Below are 21,254 nucleotides of genomic sequence, written 5' to 3'. Positions count from 1 at the left end.
CTGGGGCTACCCCCTCACCCTGCCTCATGGTCAGTTTCTTCATGGAAGGATCACAGTTCCCCTGTTCTTTATGCTACCCGTCACCACAGCATGACCTCTACCTTAATAGAAAACGCCACACAGCCAGGTACTTATGATTTCAAATCATCATGAGCCAAATTTCGTAGTCCATAAGCTTGCAAGGACCCAGGAAGCTAGATTTCTGAACCCAGATAAATAAAGGACCTGAAGTAGCTCAATACATTTATTTTTCACATAGCCAAGCAAACAAGCTAAATTATCTTTACACCTTCCTTTGGCTCATTACACCCAAGGAGGAGAGCACAGCAAGGCTAGTGGGATTTTTTTGCTTTCTGATGGAAGATTTACTATGTCAGCATCCTTATTCATATCATACATAAGTGCTGTGAGGCAGCAATGGGTAATTTATTTCTGCCAGTGTCTCATTTTTCATCTGTTGGTCAAACAACACATGACCTTTGAATGTATCTCATGCTGACCTTCAAATCCAGTGACAATTATACCGGATTTATGCATAATAATGTAACATATACCAGTGTTCTGATATATGGTCCCTGATTATTGTTCCAACCATCAGCCAATTGCAAACCTCCACTTTTTAGGGTAAGACGCTTGAGTGGGTGGTGGTAGCAGATCAGTCTTAGATGACAACAATTATCTAGTTCATTTCAATCTGGCTTCTCTCCCTGCTTTGGAACTGAAGCAGCTTTGGTCAGCCTGATGGATGATGGATGGCCTATGCTGGGAGAACGACAAAGACACTGTGACTCTGCTAATTCTCCTGGACCACTCTGCAGCTTTTGATACCATCAGCCACAGTATCCTTCTGGAAGGTCTGACGGAAATGGGGATGTAAGTGAAGGGAGAAAGAGGGGTGCCCAAACTCCCTGCAGTGTAGGCAGGAATACACGACTACTTCGGTAGATTCCCACCACCCACCACCCCTTTAGGTGCCCCTCAGCCCAAGCCAGGGGACTCACAGACCTTTCAGGATGCTCTTGGGGGCACAGAAATAAGGGATCAAGCCAATACCCTCTATTCCAAGCTCCCAAGCTTAACACACTACACGGTAGCAATTGCCATCACAGAAGGTGCTGAACTTAGTACTGAGGTTTACCTGGAAGGAAGCGCAAACAGCTCTTTTTTATTTTATTTTTTTAAGAAAAACAAAACACAACAACAACATAAACACACAATACACATACACTAAAATATCTCTTAAGATTGTAAGTTATCTACCTTTGGCTCCCCTTACACAACAAATGCTTATTATTATTCTCTAGTTCTTATCTTAGTTGTATATCATACATTGAGTTCACAGACATTATCTCCTTTCTCCTAATTTTAACAACAGAAAAAAGAGAATCAACCATCTCAAAGTTTAAAATCCACATACATAAGTATCATTTTCCTCTATTTCTTGTACAAATTCTATAAAAGGTTTCCAATCTAACATAAATTTAGTTGTTGACCCTTCTTTAATTATAATAGTAAGTTTTGCCATCTCTGCCAGTTCCATCGTTTTCATGATCCACTCGCTCACAGTTGGTATTGTTTCATTCTTCCACTTTTGTGCATACAATAACCTTGCAGCCATTGTCATGTAGAGAAAGAGGGTTCCCCCCTTCTCTTTTACATGTTTATCTGTTAGTCCCAATAAAAAAGTTTCTGGCTTTAGTTCTATAGTAGTCTTTAATATTCTTTGAGCTAAAGACTGTATTCGTTTCCAAAATGTTTTAGCTTTTTTACAAGTCCACCATAAATCATAGAATCATAGAATCATAGAATAGTAGGGTTGGAAGGGGCCTACAAGGCCATCGAGTCCAACCCCCTGCTCAATGCAGGAATCCAAGTCAGAGCATCCCTGACAAATGGCTGTCCAGCCTCGTCTTGAAGGCCTCCAGTGTGGGAGAGCCCACCACCTCCCCCGGTAATTGGTTCCATTGTCGTATTGCTCTTACAGTCAGGAAGTTTTTCCTGATGTTCAGCCGGAATCTGGCTTCCTGTAACTTGAGCCCATTATTCTGTGTCCTGCACTCTGGGATGATCAAGAAGAGATCCTGGCCTTCTTCTCTGTGACAACCTTTCAAGTACTTGAAGAGTGCTATCATATCTCCCCTCAGTCTTCTCTTCTCAAGGCTAAACATGCCCAGTTCTTTCAGTCTCTCTTCATAGGGCTTTGTTTCCAGTCCCCTGATCATCTTTGTTGCCCTCCTCTGAATCCTCTCCAGTTTGTTTGCATCCTTCTGAAAGTGTGGTGCCCAGAACTGGACACAGTACTCCAGATGAGGCCTAACCAGTGCTGAGTAGAGGGGAACTAGTACTTCCCGGGATTTGGAAGCGATGCTTCTATGAATGCAGCCCAAAATAGCATTTGCCTTTTTTGCAGCCACATCACATTGTTAGCTCATATTCAGCTTGCGATCGACAACAATTCCAAGATCCTTCTCGCTCGTAGTGTGGTTGAGCCACGTATCCCCCATCTTGTAACTGTGCATTTGGTTTCTTTTTCCTAGGTGCAGAACTTGGCATTTGTCCCTATTAAATGCCATTCTGTTGTTTTCTGCCCAGCGCTCCAGTCTATCCAGATCACTTTGAATTTTGTTTCTGTCTTCCAGAGTATTAGCTATCCCTCCCAATTTTGTGTCATCTGCAAATTTGATCAGCATTCCCTGCACCTCCTCCTCCAAGTCATTAATAAAAATGTTGAAGAGCACTGGGCCCAGGACTGAGCCCTGCGGTACCCCACTCGTTACCTCTCCCCAGCTTGAGAAGGTCCCATTGATAAGCACTCTTTGAGTCCGATTCTGTAGCCAACTGTGGATCCACCGGATCGTTGTTTCATCTAGCCCACTTTGAGCTAGTTTGCTCATCAGGATATCATGGGGCACTTTGTCGAAAGCTTTGCTGAAGTCGAGGTATATGATGTCTACAGCATTCCCACGGTCTACAAGGGAGGTGACTTGATCAAAAAATGAGATCAGATTTGTCTGGCAGGACTTGTTTTTGACAAATCCATGTTGGCTTCGAGTAATCACGGCATTGTTGTCAAGGTGCTTCCAGATGGATTGCTTTATGATCTGCTCCAGAATTTTCCCAGGGATTGATGTCAGACTGACTGGTCTGTAGTTCCCAGGTTCCTCCTTTTTACCCTTTTTGAAGATAGGGACAACGTTAGCCCTCCTCCAGTCATCTGGCACTTCCCCCGTCCTCCATGATTTCTCAAAGAGAATAGACAGCGGTTCTGAGAGTTCTTCTGCCAGTTCCTTTATGACTCTAGGATGCAGTTCATCTGGCCCTGGAGATTTGAACTCATTCAAAGTAATGAGGTGTTCCTTAACCATATGCCTGTCGATCTCAAGCTGCAATCCTGCCCCTTCAGCCTGTACTTCGCCTTTGCCAGGGGGATCATAGACCCTCTTTTGGGAGAAGACTGAGCCAAAGTAGGAATTGAGCACCTCTGCCTTTTCTTTGGCATCTGTTATCATTTTGCCATCCTTATTTAATAGCTGAACAACCATTTCTTTCCTCTGGCTTTTACTATGCACATAGCTGAAGAAAGCCTTTTTGTTGTTTTTAACATCCCTTGCTAACCTCAGCTCATTCTCAGCTTTAGCCTTCCTGACGCCATCCCTGCAATTCTGTGCTATCTTCCTGTACTCTTCCTTTGTTACTTGGCCTTCTTTCCACTTCCTATATGTGTCCTTTTTTGTTTTCAGGTCAGCCCTAAGCTTTTTGTGAAGCCACATTGGCTTCTTCTGTTGTCTTCCACTTTTTCTTCTTGTTGGAATTGTTTGTGATTGTGCCTTGAGAATTTCCTTTTTTAAAAGCTCCCACCCATCTTGGACTCCTTTTCTCGCTAGCATCGCTTGCCATGGGACCTTACTGATCATTGTTCTGAGTTTATGAAAATCAGTCTTCCTAAAATCCAGGGTACGCGCTTGACTACACTCGGCTTTTGCTTCCCTTAGAACCAAGAACTCAAGTACAACATGGTCGCTTTCCCCCAGAGTTCCTGTAACTGCTACTTTCTCCACTAAGTCATCTCTGTTGGTTAGGATCAAGTCAAGGATAGCCGATCCTCTAGTTCCTTCCTCTACTTTCTGTAGGAGGAAGTGATCCGCCACACAAGTCAGGAATTTCCTGGAGGGGCCATGTTTTGCAGAATTTGTCTCCCAACAAATATCGGGGCAATTGAAGTCCCCCATTACTACTACATCATGCTTCCTTAAAACATTGGCTATTTGCTTTTCAAACGTTTCATCCTTGTCTTCTCCTTGATTGGGTGGCCGGTAGTAGACTCCGACCACCAGGTTCCTTTTATTCTTTGCTCCATTTATTTCAACCCAGATGCTCTCGATGGGGCTACCAAGCTCCTCCTCCTGTATTTCTGTGCAAAGATATGTATTTTTCACATACAGTGCAACCCCACCTCCCTTTCTGTTCCTCCTGTGCTTTTTGAACAAGTTATATCCTTCAATTGCTGTATTCCAGTCATGAGAGTCATCCCACCAAGTCTCAGTTATACCTATCAGGTCATAATTTCCCTCTTGTATTAAGAGTTCAAGTTCGTTCTGTTTGTTTCCCATACTCTGGGCATTAGTATACAGACATCGAAGACCATGTGCTTCATAGTCTGGCTTTCTTCCTACATGTGTCTGAAGACTATTATTGGGCACTATCAGAGCTGTTCTCTCCATTGCAGTGCATGCGCCTACGTCCATTGTTACCCCCAACATTACATCTCCCTTCCCCGTAGGATTCAGTTTAAAGCCCTCCTGATGAAGTTCTTCATGCTGTGGCCAAACACATTCTTCCCAGCCTTTGTGAGGTGCAACCCATCCCTAGCCAACAGCCCATCTTCCAGGAAGTATAGCCCGTGGTCCCAGAATCCAAATCTCTCTCGTCGGCACCACCTTCGTAGCCAGTCATTCACCCGGAGTATTTTTCGTTCCCTTTCTATCCCTCTTCTAACTACTGGAAGGATGGATGAGAAAACTATCTGGGCCCCAAAGTTCTTGAATTTCCTTCCCAAAGCTTCAAAGTCTGACGTGATCTCTTCGTAGCTCCGCTTGGCGGTATCATTTGTTCCCACATGGATGAGAAGAAAGGGATACCTGTCAGTGGGCTTTATGAGTGCAGGCAACCTTTCAGTCACGTCTCTAATCTGTCCTCCTGGGAGACAACATACCTGGCGAGTCCATGGGTCTTCGCGACATACTTGGGTCTCGATCCCACGCAGCAAGGAGTCTCTCACTACTACCACTCTTCTCTTCTTCTTCTTGTAGGCCTGGGTTTCATCGCCTCTGTTTGACTGACCTTTAGCCTCTTGCTCACTCTCATGCAGGTTCCCCTGTGATTCTTCCTCTGCAGGCTGTCCTCCAGTCTCATCTGCAAGTACCTGGAATCGGTTCCACAGCTCCACTGCTTCCACTGGTGCAGAGTGGCGTCTAGTTCTTCTTCTCCTAACTGTCACCGTTTTCCAAGGAGTATCCTCTATTCCATTTTTCTTCACCTCAGCATTTCCCACTGCCTCATCTTGCTGTTGCTCTTCAAGCTTCTGGTCTGCCCTTTGCTGCTGTAGTTCCCCCATTCTGTCCTAGAACTCTTCGTGTTGTCTTATTCCCCGGAGGGTCGACAGTCGCCGCTCCAGTCCACTTACTTTTTCCTCCAGCAGCGTGATCAACTTGCACTTGTTGCAGGTGTAGGCCATGTTGTTCTCAGGCAAGAAAACAAACATTGCACATACCTTGCAGGTCACCACCACTGGAGAGTCTTGTCCTTCCATAGCCTCTTTTCCCTTTTTGTGTCTAGCTTTGTGATTGTTCTAGACTAGCCTGTGCCTGCTCCTCTACTCAGTAGAGGTTAAAAGCAGAGTCCCACTGGTGTGGAAGTGTGTGTTACAAGACAAATAAATGAAAAAAAGTTAGTAAAAAAATAAAAAAAAATGTTAGGGGCCTCCCCCTTGACCTCCCCTGCCGAACTCCCCTGGCCAACTCCTGTTTGCTCCCCCTGTTTGGTTGCTCTTGTCGCTCGCTCTCTGGGAGCTTGCCTGCTTCTGTAGTCCCTGGACCAGCTGGAGCAGCTTGCTCTGCTCTGCTCTGCTCAGCTGGGAGGCGGGAAACAGCCAAATGATAAAACGTTCCCTCTTGGTCTTGACATTTCCAACATTTTCCAGAAACACCTTTATACATTTTAGACAATTTAAACAGTGACATATACCATCTATACATCATCTTATAAAAATTCTCTTTAAGACTTGTACATAAAGTAAATTTTAAATCTTTTCCCCACATATTTTCCCACTCTTCCATTGATATATTATGACCAACATTTTGTGCCCATTTTATCATGCAATCTTTTACTTGTTCAGCCTCTGTCTCATAGCTTAACAGTAACTTAGACAGTTTAGCAATAACATGTTCATCATTTGTACACAATGCTGTTTCAAACTCAGATTGTTTGTTCAAATCCACCATTTTTCTCATCTATTTTAAACCTTTCTTTAAGTTGCAAATATGAAAATCTTCTTCCAATAAGCTTTCCCTTGATTTTAACTTACACTCAGGGCCAGAAATATTGGAGTAAGGATAAGCGTTTTGGCAGTTGGCCTCTGTACACCACCACATTGAAGTTGAAAGGAAACACACCCAGATGGGAGCGAAGTCAGGACTTTCAGCTGTGATTCAATGGGTTTGACAAAAGTGGGGCACTAACCATTCAGGAAGTACAGCCAGTGGCATATACACACATCCATCGTTGGTGGCTCATAAGTCATGGAACAAACCAACATCATTTCAAACTTAAGTATCACCTTTAATACCTGGATGAAAATCCTTTGCAGTCAATGACTGCCTGAAGTCTGGAACCCATGGACATGACCGAATGCTGAGTTTCCTCCCTTGAGATGCTTTGCCAGGCCTTTGCTGTAGCTGCCTTCAGCTGCTGCTTGTTTGTGGGTCTTTCTGCCTTCAGTCTTGTCTTCAGTAAGTGAAAAGCATGCTCTATTGGGTTGAGATCAGGTGACTGACTTGGCCATTGAAGAACATCCCACTTCTTTGCCTTGAGAAACTCTTGAGTAGCTTTTGCTGTATGTTTTGGGTCATTATCCATCTGCAACATGAAGCGGCGTCCTGTCAGTTTAGCAGCATTTGGCTGAATCTGAGCAGAAAGTATAGCCCTATACACTTCAGAATTCATCCTGCTGCTTTTATCAGCAGTCAGGTCATCAATAAACACCAGTGACCCGGTTCCATTGGCAGCCCTACATGCCCATGCCATAACACTGCCTCCACCATGTTTGACAGATGATGTGGTATGCTTTGGATCATGAGCTGTTCCTTTCCTTCTCCAAACTTTTCTCTTCCCATCATTCTGGTACAAGTTAATCATGGTTTCATCAGTCCAAAGAATCTTATTTCAGAACTGGGCAGGCTTTTTAAGGTGTTTGCTGGCAAAGGCTAATCTGACCTGTCTGTTCTTGAGCGTAACCAGTGGTTTGCACCTTGTTGTGAAGCCTCTGTATTTACATTCATGAAGCCGTCTCCTGACTGTAGATGCTGACAATGATATGCCTACCTCCTCAAGAGCATTCTTGACCTGGCTAGATGTTGTGAAAGGGTTCCTCTTCACCATGAGCAGAATTCTGCGGTCATCCAGTTTAGTTGTCTTCTGTGGTCTGCCAGGCCTTTTGCTGTTGCTGAGCTTGCCAGTTAATTCCTTCTGTTTCAGGATGTTCCAAACTGTTGTATTGGCCACTCCCACTGTTTTTATTATCTCTCTGATAGGTTTATTTTGTTTCCTCAGCCTAATGATGGCCTCCTTTACTCGCATGGACACCTCTTTGGACCTCATGTTGGGAGTTCCAGTGAACAGCTACCAAACGCAAATATAACACTCAGAACCACCTCCAGGCCTTTTCTCTGCTTGATTGGTCATGGGGTACCCAGGAAACAGGCCACACCTGGCCATGCAGCTGCTTGTCAGCCATTCGTTCCATTACTTATGGGCCACCAATGATGGGGGGGTGTATGCCACTGGCTGCACTTCCTGAATGGTTAGTGCCCCACTTTTGTCAAACCCCTTGAATCACAGCTGAAAGTCCTGACTTCGTTCCCATCTGGGTGAGTTTCCTAACTTTCCTTTCAACTTCAATGTGGTGGTGTACAGAGGCCAACTGCCAAAATACTTATCCTTGTTCCAATATTTCTGGCCCTGACTGTATTTCCCCTTGTGACAGTTCCAGTAAATCATTATATCTTATCCATTTATGTGTACTATCAAATTCTCTTCTATGCACTGCTTCTTGTGAAGATATCCATTGTGGTATTTTTTGATAGAACCTTAATTTATATTTATTCCAAATTCTTAACACAGCCCTTCTTATATAGTGTTTATTAAAATCTATATTCACTTTTGTTTTATCGTACCACAAATAACCATGCCACCCGTATCTCAATTCATGTCCTTCTAGTTCTAAAGGTATTCTGTTTTTCAACATCACCCATTCCTTCATCCACATCAAACAGCAGGCAGAAAAATAGGTTTTAACATCTGGTAATCCCAGGCCACTTCTTTCCTTTGCATCTTGTAAAATTTTTATTTTACCTCTTGGTTTGTTTGCTTGCCATATAAACTTCGTTATATCTCTCTGCCACTGCTTAAAAGGTAAATCCAATGTAATAATGGGTATCATTTGAAACAACAATAACATTCTAGGTAATACATTCATTTTGATGGTTGGAATTCTTCCCAAGTGATAGTTGTAATTTTTCCAATTTTAATAGGTCTTGTTTAATTTCATTCCACACTTTATCATAGTTATTTTGAAAAAGCATAGAATTCATATTTGCCAAAAGGACTCCCAAATATTTTACTTTCTTTTCAATTTGGAAGCCAGTCTTATCCATCAACTTTTTTTTTCTTGAACCTTCATATTCTTTGTTAAAAATTTTGTTTTCTGTTTATTAACTTTGAACCCTGCCACTACTCCAAATTCTTTTAATTTTTTCATTAAAATTTCAATTCCCTTTAAAGGTTCTTCCAAAAAAAAAACACCAAGTCATCTGCAAAAGCCCTCAACTTATATTTCTCCTTTTTAATCTTTATTCCTGTAATTCGATCACCTTGTCTTATATCTCTGTTCAATCATTCTAGAACCAATATAAATAGTGGTGACAATGGGCAACCTTGTCTTGTTCCTCTTTGTATCTCACAAGGTTTAGTCAGATCCCCATTTATAATTATTTGAGCCTTTTGATCAGTATATACTGATTTCACCAATTTTATAAAGTTTTCTCCAGAGTCCAGTTCTTCTAAAGTCTTAATTAAAAATTTCCAATTGAGATTATCAAATGCTTTCTCTGCATCTAAAAAGATAAGAGCTGCTTGTTTTTCTGGATGTTTTTCCAAATATTCCACCACATTCAAGACCGTTCTTACATTATCTCTCATCTGTCTCCTTGGTAAGAAACCACTTTGGTCCTCATATACAAACTCCTGCAATATTTTCTTGAGCCTTTCTGCCAAAATTGTTGCAAATATCGTATAATCATTGTTTAATAATGAGATTGGTCTGTAGTTTTTTGTCTAGGTTAAATCCTGTCCTTCTTTAGGTATTAATGTTATATATGCTTTTTTCGATGTTTCCGGTATCTCCCCCTTTTCTAAAATAGTGTTCATCATATTTTTCAACGGTTGTAAAATTTCTTCTTCACACTTCTTATAATATAATCCTAACATTCCATCTGGTCCCAGAGTTTTTCCCAATTTAATTTTTTTTATTGCTTCCACCATTTCATTTACTGTTATCGGGCCATTCATCATTTGTTTTTGTTCCTTAGTAATTTTTGGTAAATTTTGTTTATGAATATATTTATCCATTAATTCTGGGGAGATATCCTGTCCTTTATACAAATTTGAATAATATTGATAAAAGGCTTTCTGAATTGCCACATTATCAGTTAATTCTAATCCTCTTTCACTTATTTTCACAATTGTTTTCTTTTCTTTTTTCCTTTCTGAGTTTATAGGCCAACCATCTTCCTGGTTTATTAGCAAATTCAACATTTCTTTGTTTTACAAAGTTTTTTTTTTTTTTGCATATCCTGGACTGTTAACATCAACAATTGTTGTTGGAGTAATTTAATCTGTAGTAGGACACTTGCCTTTCCCAGTTTTTTCTTTAGGAATTCTTCTTTCTCCTTTATCTGTTTTAGAATATTTTGTACCTTCTCTTCTCTTTTCTTTTTCAGTTGTGTGTTTTGTTGTATAAAATAACCTCTCATATAGGCTTTACTTGCATCCCATACTGTTTGGATATTTGTTCCCTTGTCCAGATTCAATTCAAAAAATTCTCTCAATTTCTTTTTAGTGTCATCCACAATACTTTTATTTTGAAATATCATTTCATTCAATCTCCATCTAAAAGTAGTGCTTTTCACAAATGACATAGATAAAGGGTTATGGACCGAAAATGATCTTGGTAGGACTTGTATTTTGCCAGTCTTTGTAGCAAGCTCTTTAGATGTCAAAATCATATAAATCCTTGAAAAAGATTTATGTCTTTCTGAAAAATATGTATGTTCTTTTGAGTTTCCATTTTTATCTCTCCATACATCTACTAAAGCCAAATTGTCCATCAATTCAAAGAAACTTTTAGGTAATTTCCCTTGATTATGCTTTATTTTTTTCTCCGATACTCTATCCATTTGAGGTGCAATCACCCCATTCCAATCTCCCATTAAACACCAACTATCAAAAGTTAGATCCACGAGTTTGGATAAGAGATCCTCATAAATTTCTGCTTTGTGGTCATTAGGTGCTTAAACCCCTAAAATCAACATTGATACACCTTTCAGTGTAATTTTAACTCCCACAAAACGACCTTGTTCATCTGACAATACCAATTCCGGTCCCAAATGTGGCTTAATATATGAAACTACTCCATTTTTCTTTTTTTGGCTTGCAGTTATAAACTCTTCACCTAGTTTTTTATTAATTAAATTTTTGGTATCTTCTTTCTTAATATGGGTTTCTTGTAAGAATATTATATCTTGTTTCAATTTTTGTAAATAGTAAAATATTTTCTTTCTCTTTTGAGGAGCATTCGCCCCATTAATGTTCCAAGTTAAAAATCTATAATCCATTTTTTAGAAAATATAAGATTAAAGTACTTTCTTAATTTCCACCTATTGCACCCTGAGTGCTGTCCTCTTCTTGTACATCAGGTTGTAGGTCTGTCCAATCTTTTCCATAAGTTCAAAGGAACTCTCTTGCTTTTTGAGCTGAGTTCAACTTAAATCTCTGTTCCCTGTAAGAGAAGACCACACCTTCTGGGAATTCCCATCTAAACATGATCTTTTTCTGTTTCAGGATTGTTGTTAAAAATGTATAATTTCTCATTTTCTTCAGAAATCTTCCAGGAATTTCTTTCATGACGATAATCTCTTTGCCCACCATCTTCAATTTAGTTTTATAGTGTTTCTGGAGAATTGAATCCCTTGTAGTTTTCTTTACAAAATGGACAATAATATCTCTGGGTAGACCTTTTGTTTTTGCATATGTCGAATTCAGTCTGTAAGCTCGATCTATTTCCATTTCCATGGTTTTCTCTTCTTTACTCAAAAAGGCTGCTATAGTCTTTACCAATTCTGTTCTGAGGTCAGGTTCTGCATTGCCATAACCTTCCACAACTCCTCTAAAACGTAATGAGTGTTCCTTGTCTTTAAGCTCAAGCCAAGCTAAGGCATTCTGCTCACATTCTAACTCCATAGTTACAACGTCTGCATTATTTTCCAGTACTTCCACTCAATGTTGGGGGAGCTGGGGGTGGTGAGGGCTGATAGGAAGCTCTGGCATGGGCTGGTCCATGAAGTCATAAAGAGTTGGAAGCGACTGAGTGAATAAACAACAACTTCCACTCTATTTGTCATTATTTTAAATTTTTCTGTTCTTTGATTTAATGCATCATCTAGTTTCTTAAATTCTTGTCTCAATTCTTCTTTAATCTCCTCCTTTACTTCCAACACTTGCCTTTCCATCCATTTTTCTATACGTTGTTCAAAGGTGCCCATCCTTTGTTCTACGCGTAGTTCAAAAGCCTCTTTTTGCTTATAGCATCTATAATATTCAGTGTTTGTTCATCCAAGGCCATCTTTTGTATGCCTTGCTTCTGCTCAGGTACCTCTTCCTTGCTTCTAATTGTTGCTTTCATTGATAATTTTGTAGCTCCCATCGGAGTCTCTTTTAGAGAGCCTTTCCTGGCTTTCATATTTCTACTTGATTGTTCAGTAGGCATCTCCCAGGTATTTGCTCTACTACGCGTTATTCTGATATCCTTTGCTGGTTTATCCAAATTCATAACACTCATTCAATTAACTTCTTCATTATTTCCTTTATAAATTAGTCTGTCTGGATATCCAGTAAGTTGTTGATCCTCCAATGCCAAAAGAGATCTCTCTCAGTATCAAAAGGAGAAAAGGAGATAATTTAAAAAAAAACATGAAAAGAAGAAAGATTTTTCATAAGCTGCTGGTCTTTTAGCATCCAACAGGTGTCAGCAATACTCCTTCTTTATTCAGTTGTCATTGTTATTGTTCCAGCCTATTAGAGGCTTTCTGCCAAAGATTTATTTATTTTGGCTTTGTTTTCTCAAGGTCATGCAGAAGATAGAAGGAACTGGGCAAAAACATAGCTTTTAGCCATATAAATTCAAACATTAAAACCTTCAAACAATGATTTAAAGAAACAGAAAGGTAATTAGATTGTAATACTTATTCAAAATGCAAACAGTCTTAGTATTCTTTCTTTTTTCTTCTTTTGAAAGAACCTCTTGAGTTAAATTCACTTTGTAAAAGTCTGCAACTCCTTGCTTTTAATTCAGGCTAGATTTATACAATTGCCATACTTTCGCTTTTTGCTGTGCAAGTGGTGTTTGCTGGTAGTTTAAGTTTCCAAATACTATCTAAGATTGGAGCACACCCTCCTTATATTCATAGAATCATAGAATCATAGAATAGTGGGGTTGGAAGGGGCCTACAAGGCCATCGAGTCCAACCCCTTCGAGTCCAACCCCATTCTCTTAATTAATTAAGAGTTTCAAAACAGCATTTCAGTAGGTGTTTATCTCCGGCGACTGACCTTAGTTTTGAGCCCCTTTGCATCCTCCGCAAAGGTAGCTGTTCTTCTAAGATTTCATCCGGATGGTACTGCAGACTTCCCCTTTATTTTCCAGGGGGAAAAAAAGTTTCTCAACCTTTTCACAGCTGTTTGAAAGAAGTGACCTGCGGAGCCCCGCAAGTCACTGCCAGAACGACATTGCTCCTTACCAGAAGTCCAGAAGCGCAAACAGCTCTTGAGGTGGATATGAAGTTTATTCCGGTAGAGAAAGGGGGAAGAGATAAAAAGGTATTCAGAGATCAAGGAGAACTGTTGGAACAAGACTCCAGGCAAAATAACAAAGCAATACCTAAGCCTATCTTATACATTACAGGACAAGGCCCAATCCAGGATCCAAGAACTCACAAGCCGAGGGCAAGTTGACACAGGTAGGTGGAGATGAGTGGGCAGCTCCCAATCTCCCCTTTTTATCTTCAGACCCCTGACAACTTGGGGAAGACCTCCAGTACCAGGGGCGGCCTATCCGTATAGGCAAACTAGGCAGTTGCCTAGGGCGCCAAGTTAAGTGGGGCGCCAAATTCAAGGAAAAAAATACATGCATGTACAGAGGGAATATGACTATGGCTGTGGAAGTGAGAGAGGCAATGTGGGATATCCTCCTGCTCAGTGCTGCTCCCAGTTGGAGGCAGGGAGTAAGAGTCTCCCACGTGAGCAGCCGTTTCCTTTGCCCTCAGAGAGCTAAGCCTGTGGTGCCTTGTGGGCCTTGTCGCCCCAAGGATGCAACTGGGACCCTTCTTCCAGGGACCTCCCTTGGACATTGTGGATGGGACTTCTGTTCCTTCGCAGAGCAGATGGCTGTGCTCGTCTCCTCCGTTGTTTTTATCGGACCTTTTGTGCTGATGCAGTGGGCACATTTTATTATAAATGATAATACTTCTGCTTCCAAAGATGCGAGGTGTGTGTGTGTGTGTGTTGCCTCTTCATTAAACAGAAAATAGGGGCAAAATGTTTCCCAGGTTATCAGAAACCTTAGCCGAGAGCTACCCTTGGGGGTGGGGGTGCCAACTGCATGGTTCACCTAGGGTGCCAATTGCTGGCAGCTAGTCTAGGGCTTCTTCTGTCCGGCAGCCAACCACAGGCCACTCCGGCAGTGTATCCCAACTCCTAGAAGGGCGGGGGCACTTTCTCACAGGAACACAGCTGAGATCATTCTGCCTAGTTATCAAAGTCTTACTCTGGCCTTGAAGACTGGCCTTGCCCAGGCTATGTCGAGACAGCAGATTCACAGGTGGTTGCCTGCTGTTTCGGCTTGGTCAAAGGAAGAGAGCTCCCAGTCAGTACAGAAATAAAATGGAACTTTTGACATGGTTTCACAGTCAGGGTAGAAGAGAAGGATGGAGTTCTTGACACTTGTTTTGGTAGTTCCTTTCCTATATGTCAGATCATTTCTAGAAGAAAGTGCTGGGGGACTTTAGCTCTGTGCCATCGCATTTGTGCTAAGGCAGGGCTCTATTTTGTCTCCCATTATGTTTAAATATGAAACCAGTGGGGGAGGTAATTCAGGAATTTGGGGTAAGGTGTCATCAGTGTGCTTTATTTCCACCCAACTCTGTTTCTCCTTTTAATCTAATCTAGGGGTCTGTATCGGGACCAATGCCTTTCATAACTTATTCATAAATGATCTGGAATTAGAAGTGAGCAGTGAAGTGGCCAAGTTTGCTGATGACACCAAATTATTTAGCATGGTTAAAACAAAACTGGATTGCAAGGAGTTCCAAAAGGATCTCTCCAAATTGGGAGAATGAGCAGCAAAATGGCAAATGCGGTTCAGTGATGCGAAGGGATGCACAATGGGTCAAAAAAAAATCCCAACTTCAAGTATAAGCTGACTTAGCAGTGACTGACCAAGAAAGGGGTTGCGGTGAACAACTTGATGAAAATGTCAACCCAAAGTGGAGTGGCTGTGAAAGCTGCTTGGCAGGAGATTCAGCAGGACAGATAGTTAAACTATGGAATTCACTATCACAAGATCTAATGATGGCCACCAATTTGGATGGCTTTCAAAGGTGGTTGGACAAATTCATAGAAGGCTATCGATGGCTACTAGTCCTGATGGCTATATGCTTCCTCCAGTATCAGAGGCAGTATGCCTATGTACACCAGTTGCTGGGGAACAGTTCCTTGGTGGGAGGGTTCTGTTGCATTCATGTCCTGCTTGTGGGTTTCCCATGGGCAGCTGGCTGCCCACTGTGTGAACGGAATGCTGGACTAGATGGCCCCTTGGTCTGATCCAGTATGACTCTTCTTATGTTCTTAGGTGAGGTAGAGAAAGTTCAGAAAAGATGCCTTACATCAGTACTGGATGGATGAAGGCTAATCCAGATAAGATGGAAGTACTGTTGGTGAGTAATTTGTCCAACTGCGGGTAGTATTCAGCCTGTTGTTGACCCAGTTGCATTTCCATTTAAGGATCAGGTTCACAGCTTGGGGTTAAATTACATCCAGCCTAGGTGGCATTTGTGGTGTGACCAAATTTGCATGTAACGGCAGCAAATCATTGGTAATTAAGCCACAATTTGCCAGGTTGCATGCTACAGGCATGCTGCTGCTGCTTTGAATATGCAAGCTCCAATTGGCTCAATTGTAGGTTGCTTTGTGACATGCAACCCTGGACAATATGGGTTTGTTCGTGGGTTAAACAACCCAAAGTTAGCCTACAATTAGTTCTTAACCCACTGTTTGCCATCATTACATGCAAATGGGCCCTGTGTGTTAAGAAAATTAACTGGCTTTCTCTAGCTCATAAAACGTTTTTGCTATGACCAGTGCTTAATAGAGAGGTTAATGCTATTTGTTAGCAGCAATCTATGCATCCTCTCATTTGGGCAGCCTGCTAAGATGATTTTCTAAGGGATAGATCATATGCCAATGTCATTTAATCATGAGAAACTGTTATCTTCACTACACCAGGATACAGTCATATTTGTGTTCATCCATTAATTCACTGATGATGATCCAGTGAAAAAGAGCAACAAAACAAGAGATTTGGGTGGGCAGTGAGATTCCCAGTTATAGCATTGCAACAGCAATGTCGAGGCAACAATGTGAACACAAATGTTCTCCCATTCACAGAACAGGAACAGCTGCAGTTTCAAAGCTGTGGTCTGTCTGATGGCTCTTATGTAGCCCTGCTAGCTGCAACCAAGAAAGAAAGAAATGAAATAGAGACTCAGCTAAGCAGACAGCAAAGAGGAAACAGTGAGTGTCAACAGCTCTAAATTTGCATCACAGCAACTTTGTTGCCTCTCCTTATTTGTCTCCCTCCCCAATCACTTTCATAAGCCAATTCAGAGCAGAAGCCTGTTTTGACCAGAAACCAGGAATTCATAATCTGATCAACAGAAATGGGGAGGGAGGCTAAGAAAAAGGATATGTACAAACACGCAACTGGAGAAATGGGGCTACAGAGAAAGCTCTACTCCCCATTTTGATCTTCCCCCCAGGTCTGAGCTCAAGGTAAACCAAATGCCAACTGTGGAGAGCGCTGATTGGCTGGCACCAGTGACATCATGAACCCACCCCATTCTTCCAGTGTACAAAATATTAAAGTACCTGAAGGCATTACAAAATATGACAGCATGATGCTAACTGGTCAGACACCTCCGGCATAGGAATTTCATTTGGTGGGCACCTCTGCTTTCATCCTCCTCCTCATTTCCATCAATCCCCTAGGAGGTTGCAGAGGAGCCCACCATATCGAATTCCCATCTCCGAGCTGGCTGATATGTTAGCAGCATACAATCACTTATAAACCTGCCCTCATTGTTACAGGTAAAAACAACAACCTGGAATCACAACAGCCAAAGGAATATGAAGGAATCCTCTTGCTGTATTGCATCACAATATTAAAAAAAACGCAAAACCTTTCTGTCTTTTCCTCACCACCACCATCCCGCTCAAAACTGGCTGCTCTCTGCAGTGAGATTCTTCATCAAATACTGATGTTAGCAATTACTTCCTCATTTTTAAACAACAACAAAAACAAATCTCTGCTGATCTAAAGCTTTGCGTTGTTTGCCAAGTTTCTGTCTAGCTGTAATGAATTCCCCCCCCTGGGATTCATGGTAAAAGCTTTTTGAATAGGATTTTATAATGGAATTTAAATAAGGTCAAAATAAGTGACTTCTGGAATTGAGAGAGTACAATGCCTAAAAGAAGGGGTGAAACATGAGGCGAGAAGGGGTGGTTTCTTCCTAGTCAGACATGATATGGTGGCTACATTTTAGATGTGAAATTGAAGGCGGAAGTTCTACTGCAGGTGGAACAGATACCAGCAAGGTGACACTGCACCTTTAAACAGCATTTGTGGGGTCACTTGACCCCCAGCAATTGATAGGCATGGTCTTTCAGTTTTCTTTGTTATGCAAATGGGGCTAGAATTGACCTTCAAAGCTGTAAGAATATAGGGTGGAATCCAATTTTTCTGCTGATGGAAGTCCTTTTGTCAGCAGACCAGGGAGGGTTGGTTTGCCCTTCCTCTGGCAGCCCCCTACGCACCCTCAAAAGCTGTCCTGGAGGGCTGAGGGACCCTCTGAAGCAGATTTTGGGAGGGCACAGCAGGCTGAAGGGGGCATGAGATGAGGAGAAAGTCCTATCACAGACATCTGCTCACGTAACATTGCATTACACATCAATTTTTCACTATATCTAGAACAGGCAGAGACTGAAACTTCATGTAGCAGTTCAAATAGTTGAGGAATATCTGGAGCATGGAGTTGTAGAAATCTTACATAAAAGTTTTTATGAATTGTTTTCAGCACTGTTGGGGTACATTTCATCCCAGCTATTGATCAAATGCCTCCAAGACCCATGCTAAATTGCTTGCTCTCATCATTCATACACACACAGAACTCTTCCAATGTACAAGATACTGAAGCAGACATAGACCTGGTTCACACATAACACTAACACATGGGTTAAACAACCCAGAGTTCACAACCCGACAACAAACCATGGATTCTCCATGGATTTTCTTTCTGGGTTGTTCATGGTTAACAAACAATGGTTTGTTAGCACAGTTGAGTTCACACACATCACAACAACCCAGAATTCAACAACCCATGGGTTAAATAAACCACATTTATTTGCAATTATTTTTAGGTCACCTTTAAAAGCAATTACATATATTTCGGCCGCAATCCTATACACACGTACCTGAGAATAAGTCCCATTGAACTCAGTGGGACTTACTTCTGTTGCACAGGATGGCACTATTAATTGTAGATCCCTTGTTAAATCTATGATTGAGTTGATCCAAGTTTGCAGACTTTGTATTTAAGCTATGCACATTGATTGATACCTCCAGTATCAGAGGAAGTATTCCTACGTACACCATGTCCTGCTTCTGGGTTTCCTGTGGACAGCTGGTCAGCCACTGTTTGAACAGAACGCTAAACTAGATGGACCCTGGGTCTCATCCAGCATGACTCTTCTTATGTTCTTATTGTGAATGCATGTATCTCTATAGCCAACAGCCCATGAAGTTACCCCAGCAGGGCGCTGTCCTTAAACAACATTTCCTGAACCCACATCCTAACACCCAGTTGCTTTCTTGCCTAAGGACTATCATTAGGATGCCTTCCTCTGATAATGTCTGGGTTGGTTCCACTCCATTGCACCCTGCAGGAGAAAATCATCTCCTCAGGGCTGTAGTTATTCTGGATGGCTGCATTTACTGCTGGTTATATATCTGGCCCCTGCTGACTGGCGGGGTGAGACAGTGTTATACAGACACCGAAACAACCGGGATAAAATATAATATATAAATACAGCTGCCCTGCCCCGCCTCCTTGGTATTTTTCTGAGCGGGGGAATCTGGGTGCAATCGTGTTTGCCCAGTGGAGGCTAGTGCCTCCAATTTCGGTGGCGCTGCGAATCCATTCTGGGTTTCTGTCAGAACCAGCCAGAACTCTCAAGGGGCTATCCAAGGTGCTGGACCTATTTTGGGGATAGCCTTCAGCACCTTTATAGTTCTGGCTGGTTCTGGCTGAAACTCGGAATGGAGCCACAGCCCCACCGAAACCGGAGCCACCCGCCTCCCCGCTGTCTTGGCCTGCTGTCCCTTTTGTTCGTGGCGCCACGGCGAAGCCGGGTCCTCCCGGTTGGTTTGGTTGGCTTTTCTGGGCCGCGGGAGGGAATCGTCTGTGACCCGGCTCTCCTCGAGGATCCAAGGCAACGCACGTCACTTTAATCGAGGGGGCAAAAAGACAGATGCGCAGATGGGCTCGTCTGGTATCCGTAGCAGAACACCGGCCGCGCGCGCTCGCTGCCTGGGATCGCTTCCTGGAGCGACAGCGGGTGCAGCGCCAGGGCACCTCCCGTGCACAGCCCGCAGCATCCCGAGAAAGGAGCACGCGCGCGGGAGCGGGAGCGGCGTCGCCTGGATCCACTGGGCTGAACCTCGGGACCTTCCCGGCGAAGAGCGAGAGGCCGCTTCGGCCCCAGCCGGCGCACGAGGCGAAGCGTGATTCCCCCGCGGCCTCGCCCACCCCCGCGCCGCAGTGCCAACTTTCCCGGGAAGGGTGAGCCGCCGACGGCGGGGCCCCGCGGCAGGGACGCAGCCAAGGCGGCTGCGGGGCTGCGGGAAGCGGCGGCAGCAGCAGCAGCAGCAGGTCCCTCCCTCCGTCCCCCGCCTCCCCTCGCCCGGGGGAGAGCGCCTCCATTGTCTGGGAACGGCACGGCTCGCCTCGGGGATGCTGCCAGCTGGCGACGAGGCGGGCTGGGGTGGAGATGGAGATGGAGATGGAGCGCGCGGCGAGGAGGGGGAAGGCGCGGAGAAGGCCCCCAAGGGCGCGGGGACTGAGGGGCGGGGTGGCAGGCGGAGAGCCCGGCGCTGCTCCAGCCCCAGCCCGCGCCTGGCGCCCGAGACTCACCTGGGGGACCAGCAGCCTTTCTCCGGGCGCATCGCCTCCGCTCTCTCACCGGCAGCCGCCGCCGCCGCTTCGTCCAGCGCCTGGGAGCCCGCCGCGCCCGGCTCCATGGCCCACCTCGGCACCCTGTCCCGTTCGTTGGGGGCTGGGGGGGGGGGCGCTGTCCGCAACTCCGCGGAGCTGAAGGCTCGTTCCAGCGCCGCAGCGGCTGCTCGCCCCCCCGCTCTCTCTCGGCTGGCAACAGAGCGCGTGCGCTGATCCTGGGAGAACCGATTGGGGAGGGACCGGGCCGAGCCGGGCACGTGGTCCAATCGCAGCAAAGGGAAGGAAGGGAGACCGACTTGGGAGCGTCCGCGGCTGGGCTCGACCGTCTTCTGTACGGGTCTAGAGTCTCAAGGGCCCATCCTCTCCACCAGGGGCCCAGTCGTCCAAGCGGGGCGGGGCGGGGGCTCATGATTCTTGGGGCCTCCGAGGTACTGCTGGCGCTTCATCTTGCTGAGTTTTTCTCCAACGCCCCACGACCCCCCCCCTCGCCTCATTCTGGAGGTCCCTGTGCTCCAGATCCTTCAGGAAAAGCAAAACAACTGGCAATCGGATAAATTTAGTTTCTGAGCAAACCGTCTTGGCCCCTTGTTCCGGTAAAGAGAACTACCGGTACTTGCTGCCTGGCCTTGGGGTATTATTCACTTTTTAATTTCTGCTCAAAACGTTAATTCTTGGCAACGCACCCGTATTTGGCAAGGGGTTTAGAGTAAAAGGCAGCAGACAATTTCCTATGGCCTAAGACCAAGCCCGTTCAAGAAAAGGTACTGACTCCCATTTTTAACATTCCATTTCATATAACTTATGTGACAGGGAAAGTTTAAGGGGAAAAGGACATTTGTACTATTTTCAGTGTTGTGCATGATCCCTTTAAATGTTTTTATTTCATTCGGGGGGGGGGAATCATTTTGATGGATCTGTGTTCTGAATATTTTGGGCCACAAGCAAAAGCAGGGTATAAGAATGAACAGAACAAAACATAATACAGTCCACTCTGAAGTCGGGCCACGAAACAATGGTTACAGGAGGTTAGCTTTAGGTGAAACAATAAGGAAAAGCTTCCTCACAACACTTGGGCACAATGCACATGCTCTTGAGGACAATGGCAGAGCTCCCCTTGATTTTAGTGCCTTTGCACCTGGC

At 43.8% G+C, this 21,254-nt stretch overlaps 1 protein-coding gene across 1 annotated transcript in view; it reads right to left on the bottom strand.

Moving 5' to 3' along the window:
* DISP2 (dispatched RND transporter family member 2) overlaps window positions 1-20,305 on the bottom strand; it is a 45,480-nt gene extending 25,175 nt beyond the window's left edge. Inside the window, exon 1 of the mRNA XM_084845250.1 lies at window positions 20,073-20,305. Within this exon, the coding sequence (XP_084701376.1) occupies window positions 20,073-20,179 (107 nt within the window). The 5' untranslated portion in view covers window positions 20,180-20,305. The remainder of the gene's footprint in view (window positions 1-20,072) is intronic.
* Between the last annotated feature and the right edge of the window lie 949 nt (window positions 20,306-21,254).

The sequence above is a fragment of the Heloderma suspectum genome, chromosome 1 (genome assembly GCF_057233095.1).
Source record: "Heloderma suspectum isolate Gila_16-S chromosome 1, 16-S_ref, whole genome shotgun sequence".
NCBI lineage: Eukaryota > Metazoa > Chordata > Lepidosauria > Squamata > Helodermatidae > Heloderma > Heloderma suspectum.
The sequence above is the reverse complement of the archived record's forward strand: the minus strand, read 5'-3'. Positions and strand labels throughout refer to the sequence as shown.